Source organism: Ixodes scapularis, unplaced genomic scaffold, assembly GCF_016920785.2.
Source record: "Ixodes scapularis isolate PalLabHiFi unplaced genomic scaffold, ASM1692078v2 PGA_scaffold4__175_contigs__length_147842914, whole genome shotgun sequence".
NCBI lineage: Eukaryota > Metazoa > Arthropoda > Arachnida > Ixodida > Ixodidae > Ixodes > Ixodes scapularis.
Window position 1 is genome coordinate 124309648 of NW_024609879.1, and position 26504 is coordinate 124336151.

Below are 26504 nucleotides of genomic sequence, written 5' to 3' on the forward strand. Positions count from 1 at the left end.
GTTCTTAAGGTTGGAAAGAAACGTAATTGTGATGCGTTAATTAAATTATTTATTATTGTTTCGTTTCATCATTTCTGCATGACCATACAAGACTGTATCGGCCCACAAGCATCAGAGTAATTTTGGCAACGGAACGTATCGGGCAACAATTTTCTTAACTTTGCTTTAAAAAAAAAAAAGTTTTTCGCACACAGAAACCAGAGGTTCGTCATGCCTTACGCAAGGGTATGTGCGCGCGTGTGTACGTGCGTGCGCCATCGTTAGCGTATACCAGTTTTGAATATCCTGTGTGCAGTTTATCTATCATACCAAATGGCGCCAGGATGGGCTTACAAAAGCGCACGGCTATTCTCTGCGCAAACTGTCGCCGCACACCCGACGCTGAAACTAGACGACCTTGTCAATGACGCGACGCGTGTATGTGCTAGCACAGCTCTATTTCGTTACTGTTTTCTGGAAACGTTTACATCGTTGCTACAGAATCAGGCTTAGAACAGCACGTCGACTGTCGCTTACTTGCGTTCAATTGACTTAGCTTTGTTTTGTCAAGCCTTTTAAGCGACATGTCGAAGGGTGTTTTGAGCGATCCTTCATCCAGAAATGTGTTAATTTCCCGAAACTGGTGCAGTAGTACCGACACGACTTAAATTGTGTATATCATAATCTTCGACAATCAATTGGTTGCAACCAATTCTTGACAAATAAATTTTCCATTGCAACTGTTTCGACTTTTTTTTTTAGGTTGACCCAGACTTTTTTTTAATAGCTATACCGCAGACATTCCTGTTTTAGCCTAAAAACAAAACAAAAAAACACGAAAACATCCGCCGGTGTTAAAAACACATTATGGGTTAAAATAAAATTTTCTTAAAGCGGGATGTTATTTATTGTAAATGAAAGCGTCTCAAGGCCATAGCCATTGTGAGAAAGGGTTGTACAGTTTAGATGAATATGTCTGCCGGTATCGAGGTCTTGCCTTTAAGAGGTCATTCGGTCGTTGTGTGCACAAAGAGCTTATCTGTGAAGAGGTCGGTGACGTAAGCGTCGGGTGTATATAATGAGCGAGAAAAATTAATTATTTTAGCTACGTTTGAGACGTTCTCCTACTGCTTTCGTTTTCTTCGACTTGAAAGTTTCTTCAATTTTCCACACCACAGCCTTAGGTGTTAAATTAAGATTAATTTTCACCAGCTCGCCCGCACAATCACTATTATTTCGGTAGAGATTCGTTGGTGAGAAAAATACAAAACCGCTTCAAACCGAAAACCCCGATTTCTGGAAATTTTTCCTCATCTAGGACTGTTTTTGTCGAAACCCTCTCCTTTTAGACTGGAACCATTCGTTGTTAATTAAAATCTTTAAGCGATAATCACCGTTTTTAGGGTACGTCCAATACAAATCACCAAAATACATCGATATCTGAAAAATAAGTTAGGTCAGAAAACGACCCGCCAATTTTCCTTGTAAAATAACACTGAAAAATGTACGGAATTTCTTTTTTTAACACACACTCGGTTGTCAAGCTGCATGCTCTATCGTGTTTCTCAATAACTTGTCACGCAGACCTTTTATGTGTGTACTGCATCCTGCGAAAGCAAACTAGCGCTGCTCAAAACGTGTTACTAATCAAAATAAAGCACACTGCTCCAACGACGAGTAATTGATGGGCGCAGTGAATTTTAATGCTAGAACAAAGTGTCTTACTTCACAAGTATGAATTTTGTATGAACTCAGTATAAAGAAAGGATAATTTAAGTCAGACCTTTATTATGAAAATAGAAGGCATGCGGGGTGAGGCCGTAAGGACAAGCGTATTTGACACGTCACGCAAAATTCGAATTGCAAACGTACATACCTCAAACTGTGCACGCGAGAAGATTTGTGTCCAGTTTTTTAGAGCTGATTTCAGAGGTGGTAAAATACTAAAAATAAAGTGAATACAGCGGCCGTGTTTTTTTTTTTTTGTTTTTTTTTGACAATGTCTTATGCCAGGTGGTTCCTTGTCTGCTCACTCGCTTGTGGTTTGGTAGCTCGCTCCCGGACGACTTGCCGAACGCAAAAACGCCGAGAACGCCCCGTCAACGCTAGCGATGAGCAGGATAATCGCGCTAAGTAATCATTTTAATGAAACGTACGAACGACGACCACCTGGGAGCAAGCTCGCCAGCCAGTGCGCAGACGACGACCATCCGGTAGAGAACATAAAAAATGCACCGCCGCCGTTTTTCCGCTATTTTTTTAAGATTTCAGCACCTCTGAGTTGAACGCTTAAAAAAAACAAAAAAACATAATACCGTATTTTCCGGACTATAGCCCGCACCCAATGCATAGTCCGCACCTGGTGCTTAGTCGACACGAAAATCTTCTGATAGACGGCACACGTTTACAAATGTCTGCTTTTTAGCTCACAATAAAGCCTATAATGTGCATAAATCATCATTAATATACACAAAATTCGTCACGTCTCGTCATAATAAACGATCTTGAAAAACAAAATTCGTGTATAGTCCGCACGCGTAGATAGTCCGCACAGCCAGAAATTTCAACTTTTAAACATGTGTAGTCCGCGGACTATAGCCCGGAAAATACGGTGCCTTTCTTTTCTTTTTTTTTTTCTTTTGAAACGACGTTTGCGTTCTCGATTTTAGGTATTTTAATTAAATTCATTCCGCTTAATGTTTCACGAACAGCTCGAGGACTTAAGAGCGTGCGCATATTACAATCAATAATAATTTAAAAAAAAAAACAGATACAAAAAACAAACAAGCTGGACGTCATTTTTGAGAGATAAAAGGAAATCAACAAAACTACATAAAACAACAGATCAAGGCTGTTTGTCAAGTGGCCAACAAGGCTCTTTCAAAAGTTATGAGGGGCGAAAACAAGTCTAAATCGCTCCTATCGTTATTATAAAGGAGCTGTAGGCCTGTCAGTGGGGGCTAAACACAAACCTTCTGCGGATAAAAGAGAAATGAAAGTCGTATACGCTTCTGAGGGACACACACACAAAAAAAATCGCAATTCAAAACAAGGGTGCATCGAGCGTCGCGTTCACTACCTTATACAAAAATACAAAGTCTCGCGTTAATTTTCTTACGTGCATGTACAATACGATAAAAATTCGCATTTCGCCAGGCGTTCCAAATGTGCCGGTCCTTATACAGCCTCACCTTGTACGTACGATGAAGAGATATATTTTCGGGAATGCTCTCAGCAGGGTGGAAAATTCTTTATTCCGCGGACAACAATCATAACACAGATTCATATCCTCTCAAAGGCGAAAGCTTGTAAAAATAACGCTCGCAAAGACGCAGCCGAACAAACAAAGGAGGCTCGTGTCCGAAATGGAAAGTCAATCCAATCCGTGTCGTCCAACACAAAGCCGCAAGACCAATCCATACTTCGTTCATCCCTAAGCTGACAATGCGGTTGAGGCTACTGTGCTTGCCGGACCAACCATAAGTCTATCTCTCCTCCCTCGCGATCACTGTCCCGCCCATACCCACGTGCATAGAAGGCGGTCACGTGATAAAAGGGCGGCGTGTGATTGGTCCGGCGAGTGTGTAGCTTCCACCGCACTGTCAGCTTAGTTGCCAAACGGTGCATAGCGGGGCCTACGATGGCAGTGGTTGTCCGAAAACGTGACGGGACTGCAGATCTCGTCACACAGCGGCGGACGTCGAGCAAGTGGGGGCACGAGCGGCGAGAGTAATGGTCGCGATGCACATTGACCCAGATCCATTGAGCGCCGCGTCCTCCGTGGGACCACACCTGCCCCTCCAAAGAAAGGTCCTCAAGGACGCTTCCGCAGTCTCAAAGACTCTACGCGAATTCAGCTTAGAAGCCCTTGGGAATTTACAAAGGTTCAGACGCAATCAGGAAAGTTTTCACTGTTGTTCCGAAGATGAACATAGGAACCTTGGAGAAGCGTAATTTTATTGGTGTCAACTATGAGAGTGACCATCGGCATTCTACAAGCATATACACAGCGAGTAGGTGTTCCGGACTTTGGCGCATCGGAAGGCAATGAGGGGCATAACAAACAAAGGGCAACAAACAGAGAAGGAAGCCAAGCGTGCACAGGGATTGGTTGAGGTCCGAGAAGGGGGACAAAGCACGTGAGCGTAATAACTGGGTGAACGAAAGCACAAGATGCACAAAAAGCCATCTAGAACTGTTCGTTTTTATTCAATAAAGCCCAGCAAAACAATATGATAACAAAAACAAGCTTTAATAAAAGCAATTTAGTGCCCCTTTAGGTCGTTGTAACCTTTAAGTAGACAAATTCGCATGTCGGCTCTCTAAAATGTTGGCGTATAAATGTTTCTACTCCTGGACATCTGCCCGTGTACAGAGAGAAAAACCGACAGAAATATAATGCAATGATATATTACGACTTCACTCGACCTTACAACACGATGGACCATAATCCGGGGGCCAGACACTTTGGCACTTCAGCTTGGTACTAGAGCTCTCGCTTTTAAACAGGAAGAATTGTTATGCTGGAGCATATCTATTTATTTAATTATTTTATTTCTCAGAGCTCGCGCACAAAACACGTAGGTAATCAATGCTGGCTTGGAGAACTCAAAACGGAACATTCTGGAAGTCGTGAAGTGGCAACCGACGTTACTCCGAGATTTTTTTTTTTTTTTTTGAGCCATGAAGAAGTTAAGCCTCGGCGGACCGCTGGCTTCTATAGACCCACTCAACTCCCTGACGTCACGCCACTGCGGGGGCGCTGCTGTCGGCTCTGCGCATGCGCAGACGCTTCGCTTCACGCAAATCTGGTTTCTGCGCACGGGCACTCCCCGCACTTGGTACGGGCAAACGCAGAATTGTTTGTAAGCAGCGTGTTGGTCTATTCTGAGGCTTCCAGAATATTCTATTGCAAGGAAACATCAGTCGTCCTTTGGCAAAACGCATAAATTATTCCACTTTCAGGCATCCTCGAGGTATCTTCTATAAGAAGGTTAGCAGACAAGGTATCGAACTCAAAGATGGCGTCCATCAAGGGCTGAGACAACTCCATTCGGGACAGATGAGAGCCGTGTGAGCCTATACCGTAGCGCTCACTTTATCCCTTTTGTGTAGTTTTGAATGGGTTTCGCGTGTATACGCTCGTCTTTGTTGCCGTTGCCTTCGAACTGACTGCGGTAGGTGGAGCGTGAAGGACGGCGCGGATGACGGCAAGTCACGACTGGGAGTCCCGTTTAGCTTCCGGGCCGACCAACGGGCGTCTGCTCGAAGCCCCGACCTCATTAACCGGAACGTGTTAATAAGGAGCAAGACGAGCGTGGGGGTAATACATGAATGCATTAATGTATTAGCCCGTGTGGCCAACACGGTCACCTCCAACGGGTCACGGTGGCCGTGTAGGTTGTGTAGATATTTGCATAAAAAGGAAGCATAAAATGGGAAGGGCCGAGTATGATTGGCGGGTGCATAGCTTATTGCTCGAAACTTCGTCAAGACTAGAAAAATCATCTCGATCATCCTCTTGAAAATTGTTACCTTTCCCGACAAGATAAGACAGATTTCTTTGTATTTTTTTTTTTTCATTGCCTTCAATACGAGGTCGGTGCTTTTACCGGTTCTTCTGTAGGTCCGAGCGTGGTACGAATTTGTAGCAAAAACAAATCAAGGTTGAGATGGAGTAGCCTCGAAAGATATTCCGCCTCGTGCTTTGATGTTAATGTTTTTGCAAGATCCGATTGAGTTGATTCTTACTATTCCAGCACAATAAGACAATACTCAAGATATCTGCCCGCAAGCTGACGGCTACTCTTTTTGGAAAGCACAGTATACGTTAGTTTGCTGTAAGAGACACGGCTGTGTGGCCCGTAGCTTCGGAAGGCTTTCCTTGCATCAGTGCTCGTCAAAACAAAACAATTTCTCAGAGCTACGCTCTTCAGCCTGTCTCTGCGTGCTTCACACAACGTGTGGGCTAAAATATGGTGCCTACCGTGCAAGGTTTGGCGGAACTACTTTCTTTTTCGGAGTCAGTAAGACCAGGGCGTTAACGTTCGGTGATTTTTCTTCCGCAGAGCGAGTTCGTGTCGTCCGGCTACTACGTGCAACAGCGACCCTGGACACCAACCAAGAGGAGGGGACCCATCTCGTCCGACTTCAAAACCCCAGGACCGGGCGCGTTCACCATTCCATCAACCATCGGTGAGCTGGGACTAGAAGTTTATTTGCACACCTACACTACTTCTGAAGAAACTTGTAATGTAGGCCTCTATTTCACATTCGCTGCAGATAAATCAGAAGTGTCGATTCGTCGTCAAGAACCACAAAGCACGAAATCCTCTTGTTGTTCTGTTCCACACGGAACTCAATGCGAAGATACTTGATTTTATTGTCGTTTCTTTGTTTAGGTTACCAAACCAGCACAAATGTCACCAAGGGCTCGAAGGCTCCGTCCTACTCATTCGGCGCTAAGTAAGTGCTCACTATTTTTTTTTACGTAACAATAATTTAAGTACAGAAGCCAAAGTGTCCGATTTTAAATTTTTTTATACTGAAAGCCTGTTAAGTGTGTTCTTTTGAGCTGCAGATCGCCTTGTTTATGATGACCTGGTTGTAATCGGGGTCGTCTATCAAATCCGTCTAAATTCTAGTCCCGATTAGACATATAACTTTCAAAAAGGGTTCGTCTACTGTTTCCAAATACTGGCCCTAGTACAACCCAGCATATCCGCGGATAATCCGTGGATATCCGCGGATATCCGTTGTAAACTGGCGGATTCGTATAAAAATGAATAATATTTAGCGGATTGCGGATCGAATGCGGATATCCGCGGGTCCGTATCCATTTTTACCGAGGCGGTCCATAAACGCGTTCGACCGCATAGTGTAGAGCGAATAAGTGAGTATCACTATGAAGTGCTTCATCGAATGTGTTGCGGGGGCAAGCTATATACTCTTTCAGGTAAAAGGTGTCAATCAGAGAGAAAATTGTTCTTTACTTCAATAAGGATTTGATTCTCACCTAAGATCACCTTAGAACGTTCTATCAGAAATGTAAAGACTGAAGAAGTATCAGTCGCCCCGGCAAGCATGTTTTTGTTTGGCAGGAAAAAGGCGGCGACGTTCTGGGGGCAAAAAACACGCACACACACACACACACACACAGAAAACGTACAAGCTATAAGAAAGTAGACGAAGCCTGCCAGTGTCTTTTTTGCCTACAAATATAGATTGAGGAGATTGAATTCATTCCTTTGAAGTGGTGGAACTTGCGCCAGCAGGAGCTTCCCGACCTCATCATAGTAGCCCAGTTTGTGCATGCCATCCCAACATCAAGTGCACCAACGGAGAAATACTTATCTTTAGCAAGTATTAATTTAAGAGGGGCGAACCAGTCAGAATCCGTCCGTATTGACGATATTCTGTTTCTTCTACACAGCTACCTAGACAAGTGAAACGTTGTGTCTTAACTGCGATCATCTTTCGAGCGATACGAAGCGTCTCTTGAAGGATGATCGCTTATTTTATAAATACGATAAAGCAGAATACAATAAAATGACTTTCATCGTATTCTGGCACAAAGAAGGTAACCAGACGGATTTAGGATACCATCCAGAAGCTTCTTTTTTTAATTTTTATTCGTGCTTAATTTTATGATGTAAAATGAATGCGCGAATTGAGGGTCGTATGCGGTTCTGAATTTTGCGGATGCGGTGCGGATGCAAAGCCTGCGGATGCGAATCGGATGCGAATACTATTATTTAGGAACATAGCGGATGTGGTTCGTATGCGGATGATCAAACCGTTATCTGCGCAGGATAGAGGGTACCTATGTGCTTATATATGGTGCCGCCAAAATGATGTAATAGGGTTTCCACTTTCAAACTCATGCGAACATACATCTACAAATATATCTGAATTAGTCGCAAAAAATTATGAATAGATTTTCCTGGATTTTTAAAATACAAATGCGACAGCATATGGTCCGAAACGATTAGCTACAAGCGCGTAGTGCTTAATGATCCGAAACACAATCTGCTCCGTATTTTACTTCATTTTGAACGGATAGCTCTATTTTTTCTCCCAAAGGACCACTTCCAGCGAGCGATCGAAGATCAGTCATCGGAGGGCGCGATGCATCACGGGAGACGTGACGTCAACTGTTTCAGCGCAAGCACGGCTGCTTGCTGGCTGGCATGGTTACGGGCTCCGCCTCCAATTGGTGTCGTCTACGCGTTACAACCTGCCAGTTTTAGTTGCCCCTTCCCGCTCCCCGCAGGAGTTGAATATTGCAGGAGAAATAATAAATCCGTAAAAGACGAGCGTGCTGCTCAGGAATCAAGATACTAAATATGAGGAAGGGACAAGGGTCCCTCTGTCCCTTCCTCATATAAAGAAATTTGGTTGGACAGGGCTTGCGCGCACGCAGTTTGCCGCTGCACTACCGCGGAGCGGCGCTGCTTTTAAGTGCAGAGTAACGTAACGACATTCGGTGTATTCCTTCCAAACATTTTTGGTGCATTTTCGAGCAAACAATTGGCGTCTCTGTGTGTGGCCAGAACTTCTAGCGTATAAAGTATGCTCTAGAAGTTCGTTGCAGTATTCCTTGAAGGCGAAAAGCAACAATACAAACATACAAGCTGTGCCTATAAACATGGAACAAGAACCGAAGCGTCGCAAATCTTATGCACTGCAGAACTAGGCCCTTTGGTAAAGATTATTTTACTTTCGCCTAAAGGTGATGGAATTATGATAGCTTGAACTTTAGTATTTGTTCTCCCACATTCAATGTAAGAGCGCGACATTCCAATATTTCAGGCTTTCAATTTGATTCAATTATATAAATTGGCATAAATGCTGACAAACGGGCCAAAAAGCAAGCACTGTGTATACATTCAACCTTCTCTGTGAATCTGCAGGTTACGCCTCGTTCATTCGTTATGTGTGTACAAATTTTTAGCAAAGTTTTCTCAAAGAATCTCTATGCTTTTTTCTCCATATGAAGGTTTTTCGCATAAATTCTTTTTTTTTTAATGACCCTAGTCCTAGTAAAGATGGCTATGAAGAGTTCGTAGACATTAAGAGATATTCAGAAATCAGCAAAAGTAACAAAAGTCGCATTCTTGTCAAATAATTGCCACCATTGAGTTCGTAACCATAAGAAGCGTATTACATACACGTCTTACCCTCTGAAGCGCAGCGTATCTGAAATCCGCGTCGCACCCTCAGGATAGAAGAAAAGAAGGACCTTTTCGTTCCTGGACCCGGAACGTACAACATCGCCGGTCTTTCCGAGAAAGGCAAGGAAACTGTGCCGGCGCCCTTCATTGCCGCCAAGATCAAGGAACCCGAGGGCTTCAAGACACCAGCGCCCGGAGCCTACAACCCGGAGAAGGCCGAAGGCAGCGTACTCAACGCGGCTCCCAGCTACACTTTCGGGTCCAAGATCAAGGATCCCAAGCCAGCCGACATCCCCGGTGAGTGATCGATGTACTTCTACTCAAGAGTTCGATTATGACCCCTGGAAGCCGCCATTAGTAGGCTGCTGGTATGGAGGGTGTCACTTGATCTTCGAGTCTTGTCAGGTGTGGCAGGTTGTTCCGGAGCATCCGGGTAGGAGGGTATGACTTTGATCAGAAATGCGGTTTGAGGCTATAGTATCTGGCCCTTAAGGTAGTTGTTGTTGTTGTTGAGGAGGGTGGAACGCTGACGCCCGGTCATCTTCACAAAAAACGACACACTTCGCACTAGTTGTGTTATTGTGTTACAATTGTGTTACAATGTTTGTGTCCTGAAAATTGATAAGATTGCGTCTCATGTATTGCCTTTTTGTAATAAAAGTTATTTAGGAAAGTTACGTTTCGCGAAGATCATTTCACAGATAATTGACCCTTTCCAACGGTTGCCTGCACGCCATTGTTTGGGCACATACTCAGAGCATGCACTGGACACGAAGGCTGCGTCAGTGTTCGGCGTGAACTAGGCTAAGTCTCGGATCCAATTACACATTTTGTGACCAAAAAATGGTGACCACCGATGTTGCCTGGTGAACTTTCGAAAAGCGTGTATTATAATAATATAGAACTTCAAACCTTTTAACGAGTTATCCTGACTGTACAGCTGCATATATCAAAATATGTAAAGGGGTGGTCGGGATGCTTTTCAGTAGACTGGCAATAACTGTCTTACTCCTAGACCTCCCCAGGCTGCACATGCATATGGCTCTGCAGACGTCCTCAGCATTTTCTTTACGTGCCATAGATGCTCCGTGGACGTGGATTAGACGTGTGTGCCACCTAGGTCTTATGAAAGAGGTGTATTCAACAGGTCAACAATACGATATTTGCTACACGATATTAAGCTTCCACGCAACAGCAACAGTTTCATAATGAGATTACTGTGGCTGGCAGTCGTCGAACTTCGAATTTCAAAACTTCAAAACGTTGATTTGAAATTGGTACATAATTCTGTGCTTGCCCAGATGAAGAAATTTGATTTTCATGTACGCAAAGCATGCTCTTCATTTCTCGTTGCAATATCCACAATATAAAGACATCACGTATCATTAGAATTGACTACGTTTTATAAAGAATTAATTTTTTCCAATACCAATCATCGTATTAGAAACAGAATTTCTCTATAGTTTATCGGGTTATTTTTCTGAGAAGAGTGGTTCGTTTTCATTCCGAAAGGTTGTATATAATGCATTTTAATACAAATGCAACTTCAGTGTGTGCCATCAAATTACATTCTAAAAAAAGCCGGTGAGTTTGCTTTTCCGCACAACACTCGGAGAGCCAATCACCGCAACTTACGGAGGCAGCTCAGCGAATGAAAGTGTCCAAACATATGTTTAGACCAAAAAACGCAGTCTGAGTTGTGACATTAAAGGGGCACTGACACATCAAAAACATATTTTTTTTTTATTATCCGAAACGATTAAAAAACGATGCCGGGACATTACCCTCAAAATTTGAGATTTGGGAATTCAGTATTCGTGAAGTAAAAAAACAATTTCCAAATGCCGAATTCGAAGTTCCCGCGCGATCGGCGCCGGTGCCTTGACGTCAAAAATTGCGGAGACCTGAGAGTCGACTTCCTTTCACCACTCCCTGCTGTTGCCATGGCGACCCAAAGCGAGGAGGAAAGGAGCGAGCGGTGGCGTTCCGGCGGACCGGTTTTGAGCGGTGTCGCCTGTTTTCCGTTGGAGGATACAAATCCAGGAGACGGCACCACAGCGAACTCCCGATTTTTGGTATTTCAAAAAGAAGGGCCGTAGTGCGTTCGCAATTGCGTTAAAAAACATGTTTTAGGATTGCCGTAATTAAATGTTATAGAGATGTCGCCTACAAAGCTTCTAAATTTCCTGATTTTTGACGTCACCGATCAAAAGAAGCGAGGAGGCGAGAGGCGGGAAAATCAAACGCCAAAAATAAAAAAGCGCGCGCGCGCGCGCGCGGGAAAATTTTTTTTTGCGATGCGGTTTTTTTTGCGTGTTTATGACTGCAACTTGCATCGTTTTAGACAATAAAAATAAATACGACCTTTGGGGTGTCAGTGCCCCTTTAAGCAACGCAAGCGTGACGTTTTGCATTGCTTAATGTCACAACTCAGACGGCGTTTTTTGGTCTAAACATATGTTTCGGCAGTGTCATTCGCTGAGCTGCCTCCGTAAATTGCGGTGAATGGCTCTCCGAGTGCTATGCGTGAAAGCAGACGCACAAACATTTTTTTGAAGTGAATGCAATGTACTATAAACAATGCAAGGCACTATAAAACTCCTGAAAGTATAATAGTACGCCACAAGCACAAACTTCCTTCAAATGCATTACTACCAAGAATCAAGGAACAGGCTGCTGAGACACCTATTGAACAGCTTATTCACCTTCTAATAAATCGCGACATAATAGAATATAATTGCTAGGCTTCGACTACGTGAAATACAGTTGATCGGCTGTGTAAAAGCCGATGCACTTAAAAAAAACAAAAACGGAACATTACAAATAGGATTCAAAACACCACGTGTGTGAAAATCGCTCAACTGAATTCAAATGAATAATAGTACGTGCATACACTGCTTCATCCATTAAAGTGGGCATAACTTACTGTGTAAACTGTTATAAAGGTTAGTGTATAAACCATGCATTAAGGCCCGTTCACACACTTGTGCTTGACTACGACCAACCGAGATAAACCCAGTTTTAAGCTCGGCTTACGACAGCCTCTTCAGCAGAGAATCCGCTTGTAAGGCGTCGCAAGAGTCTTAAAACCCGATCTTGTCTCAGTCGGTCGTAGTAGCTAGCACGTATGTGAACGGGCCTTTAGGATTTCGGGATTTCAGATAAATCCACGAAACAAAAATACTCAAAGAAAAAACCTGGTCAAATGTTCGTCGATTCGGGTTCATTGGGTAAACTCAGAATTTTGAGATTAAGGTGTTTAGAAAAAAAAAAAACTAAAACGGCAATCTACAAATAGGTTTGAGTTACCGTTTAGTGTAGGGTGAGTGAGTGACCTTGAGTAGGGGCAACGCCATTTTCCTTTCAAATATCAGACCACAGACAAAAGGATTATACTGTTCATCTCTTCAGATGTTCCTTCAGGACAACAAACCAAAATACTTCTGGGCAACGAAAAAATGCTACTATTCTCGTTTCCAGTTTAGACCCTACTATTTGTGTTTCTAAAGGAAGGAGGGATTTCTTTTTATAGGACTGAAAGCTATATGAGTTCGTACATATCATTGGAGGGGGAGGGGTGCAGCTGAAGTCAATTCAGCACACCACCCTGCTCTGCAGGCGGTGAAATGGAAAGGGAAGGAAACGTGCTCCCCATCGACTACGTCCAGGAGTTTTTTTTTTTTTTTATTTTAAAGCATCGACGACTTCTGAAGCAACACTTTTTTTTTAAGTTTTCTTGTGAGAAAGTTAATAACCCCAATGACAAGGACGCCAACGCCGAATCCAACTGGAGAAATATTGTCTGATACAGGCGAGTTCTTATCAAGATTGTGCGCTTTTACGTCCTGGTATTCTTTTTTCCTTTTTGTATTGACTTTTGAACAATTGAAATTTAACACAATAAATTTAAGCTCCAAATTAGAAAAAGAAGTGAAAATGTATAAAAAAATAAATTTTGAAACACTCAGAATGTTGGGCAAAAAAAAAAAATTAACTCCCAAAAGCACCCTCCGAATTTCATTTAAAAAAAAAAAAAACTCCGAAAACACGATATCTCAATTATAGTGTAATGTTAGTGTTTTCATAATTTTTTTTTAACCGAAGCTCAGTCGCTTTCCTGTGTGTTAGGACCTGGGTACTTTCGTGAGATGGGGGAGTACCTTCATTTAACGTTACATAACTTTGTTACCTTGCCCGACGTCTACGGTGAGAGCGCATCGAAACCTCAACAGTCATGTTCGGTCTTTCAGAGTCCGACCACCAGAGCCAGGAAGAAACTCGCCGCCCGCTCATAATCAGGAACAGGCGTGCTCCCAGATTCTCATTCGGACTAAAATTAAAGAGCCTCTTCAGACCCAACGACTACCCGGGTAAAAAAACGCATTCAAATCACATCTGCACTTCGAGCACTGCACCTTAAGCATCGGAATACATCTTATGGATAGATGCCTGGGATGCTATGCACTTAGCACGCTTCACCTGCACCATAGTTCGCGCCATGAGTGTCTAAAAGTTGCATGTTCTGCGCAAATAAACCGCGAGACAGATAAAATATATAAAACAACAATTAGCAGTCTTTTTCCTTGTGATCATGCTAACATCTACTCATAAATACTTCGTAGATTGAATTAAGATTCGACCTAGTCCTCGAATGTCTTAAAATATAAAATTAGTTTTCAACATCAGGGAACGCATTTCGTACATTCAGTTCGTGGCAGTTGTTATATTGTCTGCAGCTTAATTTAAAGGATCGATTACCTTAAAGGGGCCATCAAATGCATTTTGGGCTGGGATATGTGATTTTAGACTGGTATTTTACTAATCGCATATTGTTTAATGGGCCACAACAAAAGCGTTAGATTGTCAACAGCCTGAATTTAGGCACGATAATTTGAATATTGCGCACTATTTCGTGCGTCCTTTACTTTAAAGCCCTCCGCTTTCTCACTGCGATGCATCTGCATTACCCAAAGCTCGTCAGCCGGCTCCAGTTTACTGTACACGAGGATTGCGTCACTCTATCGTGTGCGCTCGTCGACAATCAATCTGTCGACGAATATTTAAATTCCCGTTCGTGGTCAATGAGTACCGTGACGGCACTAATCATCACTTGCGAGTGATAATTTCCGTGGTGTGCTTAAAAAGTACGGTGGAAGGTTGGGGTCATCGGACCAGTGTCCAAGCACTTCATGACCACGTGATTTCTCATTTTGCTTTTCAGTTGAGGATGAAATATAAATACGAAGTAGTTAAAAACTTATTTCGTGGTCCCTTTAAAGACGAACTTCATGTATATTATAACATGTTTAACATCTTCATGGTATTACAGAACATAAGGCTTCGCCTATTGTTTAAATGTGTCGTGAACATTGTGACATTAAAGAATCATGATGCTTTGTGGAACTCAACAATAAAGTTCGCGTTTGCGCCCTGAGAAAAAGCCCAAAGTGTAATATGCTAAGTCCCGCCATGCTTGCTTGTTTTATCATTCTTTTCGTTGGTGATTACGGCGGACGCTTGTTTTCAGCGCCTGGGACTTACGACGTCGAAAAAAGCCAGCCAGTAGTCTACCCTAAATCCCCTTCCTTCTCCATACGTCGTAGATTTCCCGACCCAAGTCCGGATGTGTTTCCTGGTTAGTGCTCCACGCACGCTTATCAGCCCGCTACGCACTTTGACCCCTAGCAACATGCCCTACCTATACTCTGCACAATTCGAGTGTCTCGAGGACTTGCGGCGCGAGTTGTAATCGACTCAACCTTGCAGCACCCGGAGACTACAGGCCGGAAAAAGCAGACGATACGGTGTACCCAAAATCACCAAGTTACTCTATACGCCGCAAGTTTAAATCTACAGATCCCGAAAGCTTCCAGTACCCCGGTCAGTACCATCGTGTTCGCTGTGCACAACTCAGTTTACGTGATCATACGCAATCTAAAGTAAACACTGTACATTTATGATATTTTCATCATGTCTGTAATCAGCATACTCCTTCTCACCTTATCGGTCTATCGATGTTGCTGCTAAACATTGACTCTCAAACAGCTCCGGATGCCTACAGTCCCGAACGCTGTCAAGGGGCACTTGCCAAAGCACCCAAGTATTCTTTCGGAAACAAGCACAAAGACAAAGAACCAGACAACTATGAAGTACCCGGTAATACAAACCTTCAATATCCCATCTTTGATATATTCGAGACTTGCTGGAAAATCATGATTATTAAAGTCTGCTGCAGCATGTCCGCGAATATTATCCAATTGTTACCACAAGGACAATATATGCAATTCTTTTTTTTTTCATTACACAGCTATTGAAATTTCTCGCAAGGTGTCTCGCAGTTGGGCCACCTTGTTCAAAGTTGGCAACTTATTTTGGCATTTCCCGCGCCAAGAGTGCAACTGCGTCATATGTGCGATTAATGCCCTCAAATCATTTCACTCCGCGTCCCCTCAGCGCCAGGAAGTTACGACACGAAGAGATCTGAACGAGTTGTCTTCTCAAAAGCACCAGAGATCAGCATGGGCTGCAAGTTGAACGGAGTCACGCCAGATGGCTCAGAGTTTCCTGGTTAGTTGCAACACGCTAAACACCTCCATATGCGGATTTCATATAGTTGAGCGTGTCCAATCTGCGCCACTTTGAAAAGATTACACAACTGGTTTCTAAGGCATGGAAGTGTCATTCATCAAAACGAGGAAACTACTTACGTTGCACAAGACTTGCAAAAACAATTTCAAGAAGACTTTAGCCTTCAGCAAAGGTTACAAATTAAATAGAACGTGTTATGTGGCATCTTTTGAAGTCAAGTCACGTGTCAGATTAAGATTGATAACTGGGCAACTTGGTAAGAGTTCAAGTTGAAAAAACACCGCGACTGGGACAAGGACAAAAGACGAAGGGAGCACAAGACAAACGCTGACTAAAAACGAATTGGTTGTTAGAACATAAGGAAGAATTAAAAGGAAAGAAAACATGAAGTCAAATATTCGCGCGGTTGCTGGGCGCCTCGTAGAATATGTACCCTTCTTTGTTCATCTCAGGCGATCTCGTATTTTCACATTCAGGCGATCTCGTAATTCCACATTCAGGTTTACGAGATCGCCTGAGATGAAAAAAGAGGGGGCATATTCTACAAGGCAAGCGCGCGAACATTTGACTCCATGATTTTTTTTTTCTTCCTTATGTTCTAATAACAAACCAGTTGTTAGTCAGTGCTTGTGTTGTGCTCTCCTCGTCGTTTTGTCCGTGTCCTAGTCGCGCTGTTTTTTCGACACATGTCAAATATAGAGCGAGTAGAAAAAAATTCGCTGTGAATTATTTATTTATTTTATTTAGCAGAAACAAGGACGAGGGAAAACCAATAATTCATTTTATTATCTCTAAAATGTCTTAATTGAGCTGATTTGAGTTCCTCAAATAAAAACACCTGACAGCTTACGGTAACGTTCTTTTTTCATTTCGACAAAATTTTCAACTAACCAATCAAACGAATGTTTTTTATACATATATACTATTTTATTTTATATTTTTACGCAACATATTTGTTTAGGCATATAAAATAGTATTAATTGATTTCGAATATAGAGTATAAAAATAAGCTTTCGAGGTACGAGGAATATTACGCACGTAGATGAAGCCCCATCAGAAAGCATAACAAATATTTGTTCAAACACAGGCTTGCCGAAAGGTTCAGCTTTTCTTTTTATTATTTATTCTTAAAAAAGGACAAGTTCATCGGAAGAACTGTGGGACTAAATCAGTATTATGTATTCTGAAAATAGTTCTTGCAATATGTACAAATAAATGCACATAGTGCTCTTCTCGAAAACTGACATATTCAACAAACCAGAAACGCCAGAAAAAAAAAAAAAGTATAGTTGGTTTCCTGCAGCGTACGCAACCGAAATACCGCCAACTGTAGAAATATAGTTTATCTTCCCGCTTATGTTAAACTCCTAAACATGCGTTATTGGCGTCCCGGTACGTTGGGAGTCTAAAGCACGTCACCTCCAAGAGATGACAAGAGTAAAACTAGCACCCAAACTTGAATCATCTTTCTCGCACCACCGCTCATGGAAGATACGCTGCCTTTCCTTTTACAACCGCCAATAGACCGCTTTCTTGTAATGGTGAGAAAGCTAGGAGCATCCTTGATATAAACTGAGAGATAAAATATACACTAGCAAAAGTAGTTCGTAAACAAAAAGGCTCACTGAACAAAGACTGACACTTGTTTTCGTACCCCATCACCGAAGTATACAGTTTTAGATTTCAAACAAAACCAAAACTTCGAGGACGAAAAGAATACGAAATCGCATCTCACGTTGTTTTCGTTCCTGGTGCTGCAACCACAGGTCCCGCAACATACAATGCCCGAACGAACGAAGAGAGTTCTTTTTCGAAACCACCGAGTTATTCGATTGGACGAAGGCTACACAGTCCTCAAAGGGAAAGCTTCCCCGGTGTGTATAGAGGTTTTACCATATGCACTTCCATCCCAATAGCACCAACCCCTGCACTAAGGCTCCGCCGTACTAAAGGAGTACTACGCTGTTGTTCGCACTCCCAGTGTCCGCTCTGATTTCGGTTGTAAATTTTTTTAGACTATTAAGTCCCACCGCGAGCGGTGTTCATCCTTGAGGGATAAATTAATGTTTGCAAAAAGTCTTGCGGTGATTCTTCCGCAGAGTGTACTGCAAGCAAGCCGCTATCTGAAATCACGAAATAAATGATCCTGGGGATTGGCAAGACCAGAATACAATTGAATACAAAAAACAATGTGACCTGCGCTTGAATAGTGACCATATTGTCATACCCAGCGTTTTACACATTTTTGTGTACGTTAGGGCTCGGCAATTGATCGATTAACTTGCCGATTAATCGATTGATGCTTCAACCGCGATTAATAGTTTTAGCCGGTTAAGCGCTAAAATCTTGACGAACCAAAAGAAAGTAAACATTAACTACTTCCACCAAGCAGACGTGAACGATTACATCAGTATGAAGGGCAAATTTAGGAGAAAGTTTAACCTAAGGTAAACTCTAGGGGCGAGAATTGTAACTCCAAACAAGTGTAGAAAGTTACATGTGTGCCGGCCACTTCAACGCCGTGCGACGTGGACCCGTTTACCGCAGCAGAGACTGTTCTGAACGTAAAAGGAGGTCGCTCTTGCTGGAGACTATCAACTAACCTTTTCACCTCATGCAGCTGAAGTAGGAATCTGTGATTGTGAGTGTTTTTCAACTGTTCTCAAATACACATAGGGGTTGATTCGTAACTTAAATTTCCGTATATCATATTTTTAAAAAAATTTTAATTTTGACTTCTTTAAAAATAGCATCCATAAAATGAACGAAACCGATGAATCGGTTGATGAATCGATCAAAGAGTTGCGATGAAGTTAAAATTTTTAATGGACGCGTCGCCCTACTGTAAAAAGAACGTTTAGGGTCATATCACTCGCTCAGACTTTTCTGGGGGTAGAACTAATTGTATCTTTTAGCGTTAGCGGAGATGCGGATACTCCTCTCGAGAGAATAAGTATCGAACCTCTCAAGCGCAGGAATGTATCTGAAGTTAACCCTAGGACGTCTGGGTTCGTGATCTTTTGTATCGATTGAGTGTAGATATAAGGGAACAACATTGTAATGGAGTTTACCCAATACTTGTCGGTCATACGTGTAAATTGTGTAGCACCGACAGACTACGATCCCGTAAAGGCGGACGGCACAGTCTACACTAGGAGTCCAAAGTACTCCATAGGCTTCAAGCTCAAAGAGAGACCTCCAGACTTCTTGGAATTTCCAGGTTTGTTGAAATATCGAATTATCACACACCTCAGAAACCCTAAAGAACAACTTTACCTTGTCGAGTTAACCTTCAACATTACCTATATTAAATTACACTCTTTACTAGCTCCAGGTAATTATGACGTCGACAAAGCCGACATGTGGATACGTAGCAGCACCCCAAAGCCGAGCATCGGTTTGAGACTAAGCAAGAGGCTACCAGAGAGCTACGACTACCCTGGTTTGTACATCGATATTCAGCCTATACTTGCTATCCTACACCCTTGATATCCGTAAGTGTATGCACTATCTGTGTGAACATCAAGCAGCGTGCTCAATATTGTGTTCACCGGCTCTGTGAGGTTCCTTTGTTACTACACACGACGCTGCAGAGTACATCAGAGTGCGTATGTTCACAATGACTAGTAACCTAAAAAAAATAACTCACGGAAGTCGCGAGTTTGTGAGGGAGCGGCAGGACCCAAGCTAGATTCCTGAGAAATTGTATTGATAAAATTGCACTTCGAGGTCTGTAATTCAAACATTTCCCTTTTTTTATTCACTTTTTATTTAAAGCAATTTTTAAACTCACGCACATCATTTCAATTTATTATGAAAGGAAGTTCAAAACTTAGTTTATTCATAAAACAAAAATAGCAAAGCAAAAATGCAATGATAACAGCAACAACTTAAGATATATAAAAATCAAACATTATAATCTACAGTTTCTCTAGCATGACCTCACGTAATTACGTTCTCCGTCATGCGGTCGATTTACGCATACTGAATTGATACGTACTAAATATTTTGATGGTACATAAATATTTTTCGTTTTGACTTAGGTCCAGGAGATTATAGCATTGCCAAATGCGACTCGGCGACCTTCGAAAGTTCGCCAAAGTACAGCATAGGCATAAAGCCCAAAGAAACGACACAAGAAGACAGTGGATTTCCTGGTATGACAGAATAATTTTATACACGAAAATATATTAGCCTTTATTTCACTTTCTCTTGAAGGTATTTTTGTCAAGAAAATAATAAAAGCAAATTAAAACAAAATAAAAATAACCTGCAGCTTTTTTAATGCGAAGAGCAAGTCGTCTGGTTCTTGCGGAGGAGTTGTGGTGACGTCAGAACGACACTGAGCTCCGATTGGCTTTGACTGAAAGAATAGTGGGTAGACCTTAATGGTAGATGCCTTGATGTCTACCCACTATTTATATTTTTTAATAAGCCAATGAGATTTTTGCGTTTTAACATCATTGCAACCCCTGTGCAAAAAGCAGACGAACTTTCGCTCCGCAATTAGTTTACAGTGTAAAGCGAACGAAAAAGTTTCTAATAGAATATGGGAACCTGAAATTTATTTGGGATGAGTGTAGTATACCGATACAAGTGTCATATTATTATTTCAGATGTTGCATCACCTGCATTAATAATGGTAACTTAAAAACGGCCGTATTTCATGCAGGGAAAATAAGAGATAAGAACACATCGAATATCGACGATATCTTCATATATGACGCAAGATAGTAAAACTAAACTGACAGGTTTTAATGCATTTAAATAATTTCATGCAAATTGTGTATATATTACCGTTCTGAAGGCACGTGAGAAGATGGCTGATATTTTGCATATTCTTATGGGACGCTGTTTCGACACAAAAACAATGTTTCTTTTCTGTTAATTTAAGAATATATCATTTTAGAAGTAGATCATAAAAATTATTTTCGTTAAAATACTCAATTGTCAACTACTCTTGTGCGTACCTTTTTAAGTGTAAACATAATGTTTTGGGCCTTCTCTAGATTGTTTCTTTCTAGAGCTCGGTAGCCTGAACGGTTGTGATATCGCTGCAGTTGATTTGTGAGCAATAGAATCGAACAAAGACGAAACGTTTTTAGTATAAAGTAACTAGTGCAGTATCTGTATGAGGCTTCTGATTGTTTGATTTTGTATCATCAGCTCCAGGCGAATACGCCATCGCCAAATGCGACAACGCGACCCGACACAGCAGTCCCAAGTTCAGTATGGGCACGAAGCCGACATGGTCACTTCAAGAAGGCGCAGATTTCCCCGGTACAAAAGAAAATGATATATGAACATAAAATTTTTACTAACTGAATATTGAAACAATCCGATAGAACGAAAAGCTCGGTGCGCTAACAGTTTGTTTTCAATCAGCCCCAGGAGACTACAACGTGGCGAAATCTGACAACGTGAGACTGAGCAACTCGCCCAAGTACAGTATCGGAACAAAACTCAGGGAAACACTTCCGGAAAGCGCCGAATTTCCGGGTAAAACACCCGTTCTTTTAAAAAATATTAAACATACGTCCTCGGCGGTTTCGTAAGCGTACACAATGTAACTTATGATTTTGTTCGTTTCCGATCAGCTCCAGGAGCTTACAGCATTGACAGGGGAGATGCTGTGATAAGCTGCGCTAGCCCAAAATACAGCATCGGATCCAGATTAAGGACGAGGTTACCCGAAAGTGCTGACTTTCCTGGTCCGTATGAACGCCCATTTTCTGAAACCTTTTGTTGAGCAAGCACACCGCGTAAACGCTTAAGGTTTGATGGGTTCTAAAAGTACACTAATGTTTTTTTTAATTTTTATTTACGTAGTGCGTCTCAGGCGCAAGGTTGTCGCAAGTCTTCTAAGAATTAAAAAAAAAATTAAGCAAGCACGCGTTCCGCTTTTATGGGAAAAGTGCGATCATTAATTCATCACCGAGCGTTTCGAGACAACTGGAAGTAGCCAAGAAGGAAGAGGCTGGTGTCGGGTGTCAGCATTTACACTAATACATTCTTTTTTACTGGTCTGGTACATGCTTTTATACAATGAACGTACAGCAACTCTTCACATTTCGGGGACTAAGAGAAGTCGGCCATGGCCGGTGGAAATTTATTGGGTACCATTCATTTGCACAGCTCTATTTATTGTCTCGCCTATTGGCTCCTCCCAAAGCAAAAGAACGGGAGGGAATGAATTTTTAATGGAGTCTTTGATAAGGAAGCATATCAAGCCAGGTGATTATTTTTTTCTTTTTAGAAGTTCTAGAGCTCACGTAGTTTGTTGCACCATAAAAACTGCAGGCGAGGAATGTGATATCCACTCACGATGAACTCACCATTCTGACGTCGTGGCAATAGAGCATCTCCGCAAACGCCCTCTTTTGCAGATCGGCACCCACAGAAACTAAAATTTCGCCAGAAGTTCAATGTACTAGGACTGTTGCGCGTTGATTGGGGCGGCTTCTTAATGGGCAGAGCCACTCCTGCAGTTCTTATGTTGCGTACGTCTATAGTAGATCGATTTATAGCCGCAAGGATGCCAGGTCAACAGCCAGATAGCGCCTTTCTAAGCCATTGCTTTCTTATTAGCTCCAGGACACTACAGCGTCGAGAGAGGAGAAACCTTAATAAGAAGTAGTAGTCCCAAGTACACAATGGGTTCCAAGCCAAGGGAAACGCTTCCTGAAAATGTCGACTTTCCCGGTTCGTACACAGCTTTACACCGAATGTTTCATTGGAAAAACTTGATCGCGGCCAGCAGAAACCCTAACGCTATTAATTATGATACTTTATTTATACTGGGAACGTTAATTGCTAGTCTTCTGAAGACACCAACAGTAAGGCAACCCCTACCGGGAATTGTATCAATCGGACAATAAAACAGCCTCTAATGCAACAAGGATGCTATAATGTGTGTTACAGTATAGAAGAACGCTGAACTTCTTTTTTAAGCTAGTTTAATGTATAATTTTCATCATAGCTAGCAGCACCGCCACAATAAAAGAAACTGCGTATTCTAGCCACTCAAACCCAGACCCTCAATTGATTTTCTAACGGCAGGTACTCCAGCAATGTTTTATTCCAACCTAAAATCCCAAAATGCTGCCACCTTCATTTGAGCAGGACACTTTGGAAGGACTGCTTTCACGCAGAAGTTTCTTTTGTTAAGTACTTTACTTCGATAGTAGGCAATTATAACAATTTAATGCCATGTGTTTGGGGCCAACCTCTAGCTCCCGGAACATACGACCCCACCAGAAGCGATGCCGTCATTTACAGCAGTTCGCCGAAGTACAGTGTAAGCTGTAGATTCACGGAAAGACCGCCCGAGTCCATCATGTTTCCCGGTTCGTAACCCTCCACTCTTATTAATTTAACGTTTACTATCATTACCTGTGGGTGTTTGCTGATGTTGCGTATAAATGACTATCAGGTCCCGGAGACTATTGTCCGGATGTATCCGACCATGTCGTGAAGATGAGGCCGCCACATTACAGTTTTGGCTGCAAACTGAAGCCGCCTAGGCCTTACAGCGCGGAATATCCCGGTCAGTCAACAACCATACTAAAGCGCTCTCTTTGTATTCATTGTCATTTTCATCAGGACACTTTGTGGAAACAGTTTGTTGTCTATCGATTCTAAAGTGGTCTCTTTTACATTACTGTCTATCGAATCAACAAAACAGCGTTGCCCTATGATTTAACTTGTTCATTCTTGTCTTAATCTACTTCACATATTGTCGCTAATGTTGGTGAACCAATGCATGTCACTTGACAAAACAAAAATTTGAATCGGCCATTCCAAGAGACATTAAAAGAAAGCATGATTGTAGCGTAGCTTTGGCATTATTCTCGTTACGCCCATTACAGTTAAGGCTTGATCGAGTTTAACCGACTTTGGCTGCAGCCAGTATTTATAACTAGGTGCGTCTCACTGTACTTCCACACGAACCGATTTATGAAAATAGAAGCATCCGCGAGTACTTCGCTTCACTGTCCACGCTGCTGCATTCCATTACCACCAGTAAAGTAAAATGTTCTCGGAAGATTATTCAAGTTTCAAAACGTCCGCACGTTCTAAGCTTCTTGCCCGTTCCTCAAACTCTGTCGTTTGTTTCCTTTCTCTCCTTTACATTTTAGCGTCTTGTACTTATAGTCCCGAGCACAGCACCAAAGCCGTCCGCACATCGGCGCCCAAATTTACGTTCGGAAGCAAAATATCGGACGCCTCGCCTGAGCGGCATCTTTACCCTGGTTGGTTTTCTCTTTCTCTTACCCCTTTATTGAGTGACGAATAGGTCAAGTTTTGTCTGTAGAAAGGCTGACAGTCGCTTTTGTTTTCATCACAAACACTCGTAACAGGCCCGGCTGACTACGATCCAGTCAAAGGGAGAGAATATGTGTCTAGGAGAGCTCCCAGATATAGTTTCCGGTCGAGGCTGAAGGAGAGGCCGCCGGACAACCTTCAATTTCCCGGTTAGTTGCTGCAATAATCGTCCAAGAACGGCGTATCGTAGATTCACGCATTGAGGAAACACACTCGTTTAAAATTCTTTTCATTAGTGCCTAGATGCTAAAAATTCAGACACTTCACTATGATTGGAAGCACAAGCTCAAGTACATGAGCCTTGCGAAAAAAAAAGGCTGAAGTCCTCAAAACAGGTACGAAAAACTTACAAAAAAAAACAACCTCCAGGTTGCCTCAGAGTGGAAGCCGCCGACATGAAGCTAAGAGGCTGCGAGGCGTTATCTCGACTTAATAAGCTATGTTTCTCAGGGATATTTTGCCTGTTACCCCAGGCTATTAGGTTTCGTGTAACATACATTAGTTCCAGATATTGATCCTACAGGTATAAGCTATCGTCTAAAACATTGTAATTATTATTATAAAGGTTATGTTGATTTTTGTAATGTTATACTTACGGATCTATTCTAGCTTGCTTTGGCGTTGATCCCCTTCACACTAATTTCATTTAATATACTAAAACGTTTCGCGTCAAGTCCTCTGAAATCACTTTTGGCTACCTTTGCCCGACGGAACAACCATGGGGCCAAAAGTACCGATATTAATGAAGATATTTTCACCACCCCCACTTTCCGGTAATTCCTCCCCAGGCGAACCAAGTTCATGTAGACAAATGACCAAGACCGTGCCGGGAAACGTATAGCCCGCGAGCAACTCGCGACACTGTAATAAATTTGCGGCCTCGGTGTGTTCAGCTCCTAGAGTCTCACATAGCCTATAGGGCTCTCCATAGCGACAGTCCGTACGAAAGATAAGGCGGCAAACCAACTGCAGCTTTGGACCATAACGTAAACCGGGCGGTACTTTTCACTGTAGCGCCGGGATCTTACGACCCGGACAGAGGCAATCCAGCGCTGTTCGGCTCACTTCCAACACGAAGCAAGTCCAGGAGCCCCCGAAGGACAAGATCACACGAACGCGACGACAGAAATGGTCAATAACCTTTTATTTTTCGCCTCAAACGTCCATACACTTTGCTATACTTTGAGCGCAGCCGGATTCCATGCACCCAATCAGGCGATGCTTAAACCGCGTCGTCATGGCGCTCATCGTCTTCGTGCGTTTACTACTACTAGCTAAACAAATCACAAACAAAAAAAAAAAAGCGGAAGATCACGGCGCGTTCATTGTGCGTGATTAGTTTAGCCGCGATAATGCGGAGCGCAGGTTCGTCTGCTTCTTGAGCAAGGGTTGCGGTGAGGTCAGAACTCCGAGCTCTGATTAGCTCCTATTGGAAGGATAGTGGGTAGACCTCAAGACAGCTAGCATTGAGGTCTACCCACTACGGTTGAGACCGATTATAACGAAGTCGGTTATAACGAAATAGCGGCTATAGCGAAGCGATCACGATTTTCCATTTCCTTTTGCACTTCGTTACAACCGAAGTCGGTTATAACGAAATAGCGGATATAACGATGTGATTTCCGATTTCCATTGACTTCGTTAAAATTGGTATCGACCGTATCCCTTCATCAGATTGCAAGAAGCAGCCGAAGCCGATTGCAAGAAGCAGACGAACTTGCGCTTCGCATCGCAAACGCCCAAAGACGACGAGCGCCCTGACGATGCATTTTTGGCGCTGCCTGATTGGCCGTGTCAGATAGTGGCGCGGTAAGACTCACTGCGAACACAATCATTATCTATGTTCTTTTCGATGTCTTATATGACTCAGCATTTTACTTTCAAACTGACAACCTTTGTCATATATGTTCAACGCCACACGAAGTTTCAGCAGAAGAAGCAGTTGTCTGCATAAGCGGGCAGTTGCATTTGTAATCTGAATTCTGCTGGAACGAGGCACGAAATCTGGCGCACTGCACCTCCGACAAGTTAGTCTGTTTGTTTGTCTCTGGCAACACATGAATGACCTTTGAACCACCGTCTTTAATTTAGGAACAGAAACTGAAGACAAATCAGCAGGAGAAATGCGGCGTAGCAGATCACTTCGAATCGTAAGAAGCGTTAAAGATCAAGAACTCTCAGGTACGACATGGTCTCACCTTAAAAAAAGAAACATGTTTCTCTGTTCATTTTCCAGTTGAACACGGCGACAGCCCATCACGGTGTACAATCGAAGAATCCTTGCGAATGTCGGTGCTTAGAATACAATTAGCTCTGAGAAACACGATGTGCGCGGGGGAATGTTGAAGCAATGCGTCATGCGATATTGCCACAGCGCAATCCACACTCTATTGCCTGTCTAATCATAATCTGAGCTTCGTTATTCGCTGGCATCCTTCT

General features: G+C 42.6%; 1 protein-coding gene across 10 annotated transcripts in view; it reads left to right on the forward strand.

Moving 5' to 3' along the window:
• Positions 1 to 26504, forward strand: part of LOC8023913 — a 97788-nt gene that overhangs the window by 39874 nt on the left and 31410 nt on the right. For all 10 annotated transcript variants that reach the window (XM_042293418.1, XM_042293421.1, XM_042293420.1 and 7 more), the window contains exons 2-23: positions 6048 to 6174; positions 6381 to 6444; positions 9202 to 9449; positions 13403 to 13522; positions 14680 to 14787; positions 14919 to 15032; positions 15198 to 15308; positions 15606 to 15719; positions 17507 to 17614; positions 18847 to 18960; positions 19069 to 19182; positions 19784 to 19897; positions 20907 to 21020; positions 21126 to 21239; positions 21338 to 21451; positions 22329 to 22442; positions 22973 to 23086; positions 23173 to 23286; positions 23879 to 23992; positions 24101 to 24214; positions 25080 to 25196; positions 26157 to 26246. In XM_042293418.1, the coding sequence (XP_042149352.1) occupies positions 6048 to 6174; positions 6381 to 6444; positions 9202 to 9449; positions 13403 to 13522; positions 14680 to 14787; positions 14919 to 15032; positions 15198 to 15308; positions 15606 to 15719; positions 17507 to 17614; positions 18847 to 18960; positions 19069 to 19182; positions 19784 to 19897; positions 20907 to 21020; positions 21126 to 21239; positions 21338 to 21451; positions 22329 to 22442; positions 22973 to 23086; positions 23173 to 23286; positions 23879 to 23992; positions 24101 to 24214; positions 25080 to 25196; positions 26157 to 26246 (2575 nt within the window). The remainder of the gene's footprint in view (positions 1 to 6047; positions 6175 to 6380; positions 6445 to 9201; positions 9450 to 13402; positions 13523 to 14679; positions 14788 to 14918; positions 15033 to 15197; positions 15309 to 15605; positions 15720 to 17506; positions 17615 to 18846; positions 18961 to 19068; positions 19183 to 19783; positions 19898 to 20906; positions 21021 to 21125; positions 21240 to 21337; positions 21452 to 22328; positions 22443 to 22972; positions 23087 to 23172; positions 23287 to 23878; positions 23993 to 24100; positions 24215 to 25079; positions 25197 to 26156; positions 26247 to 26504) is intronic.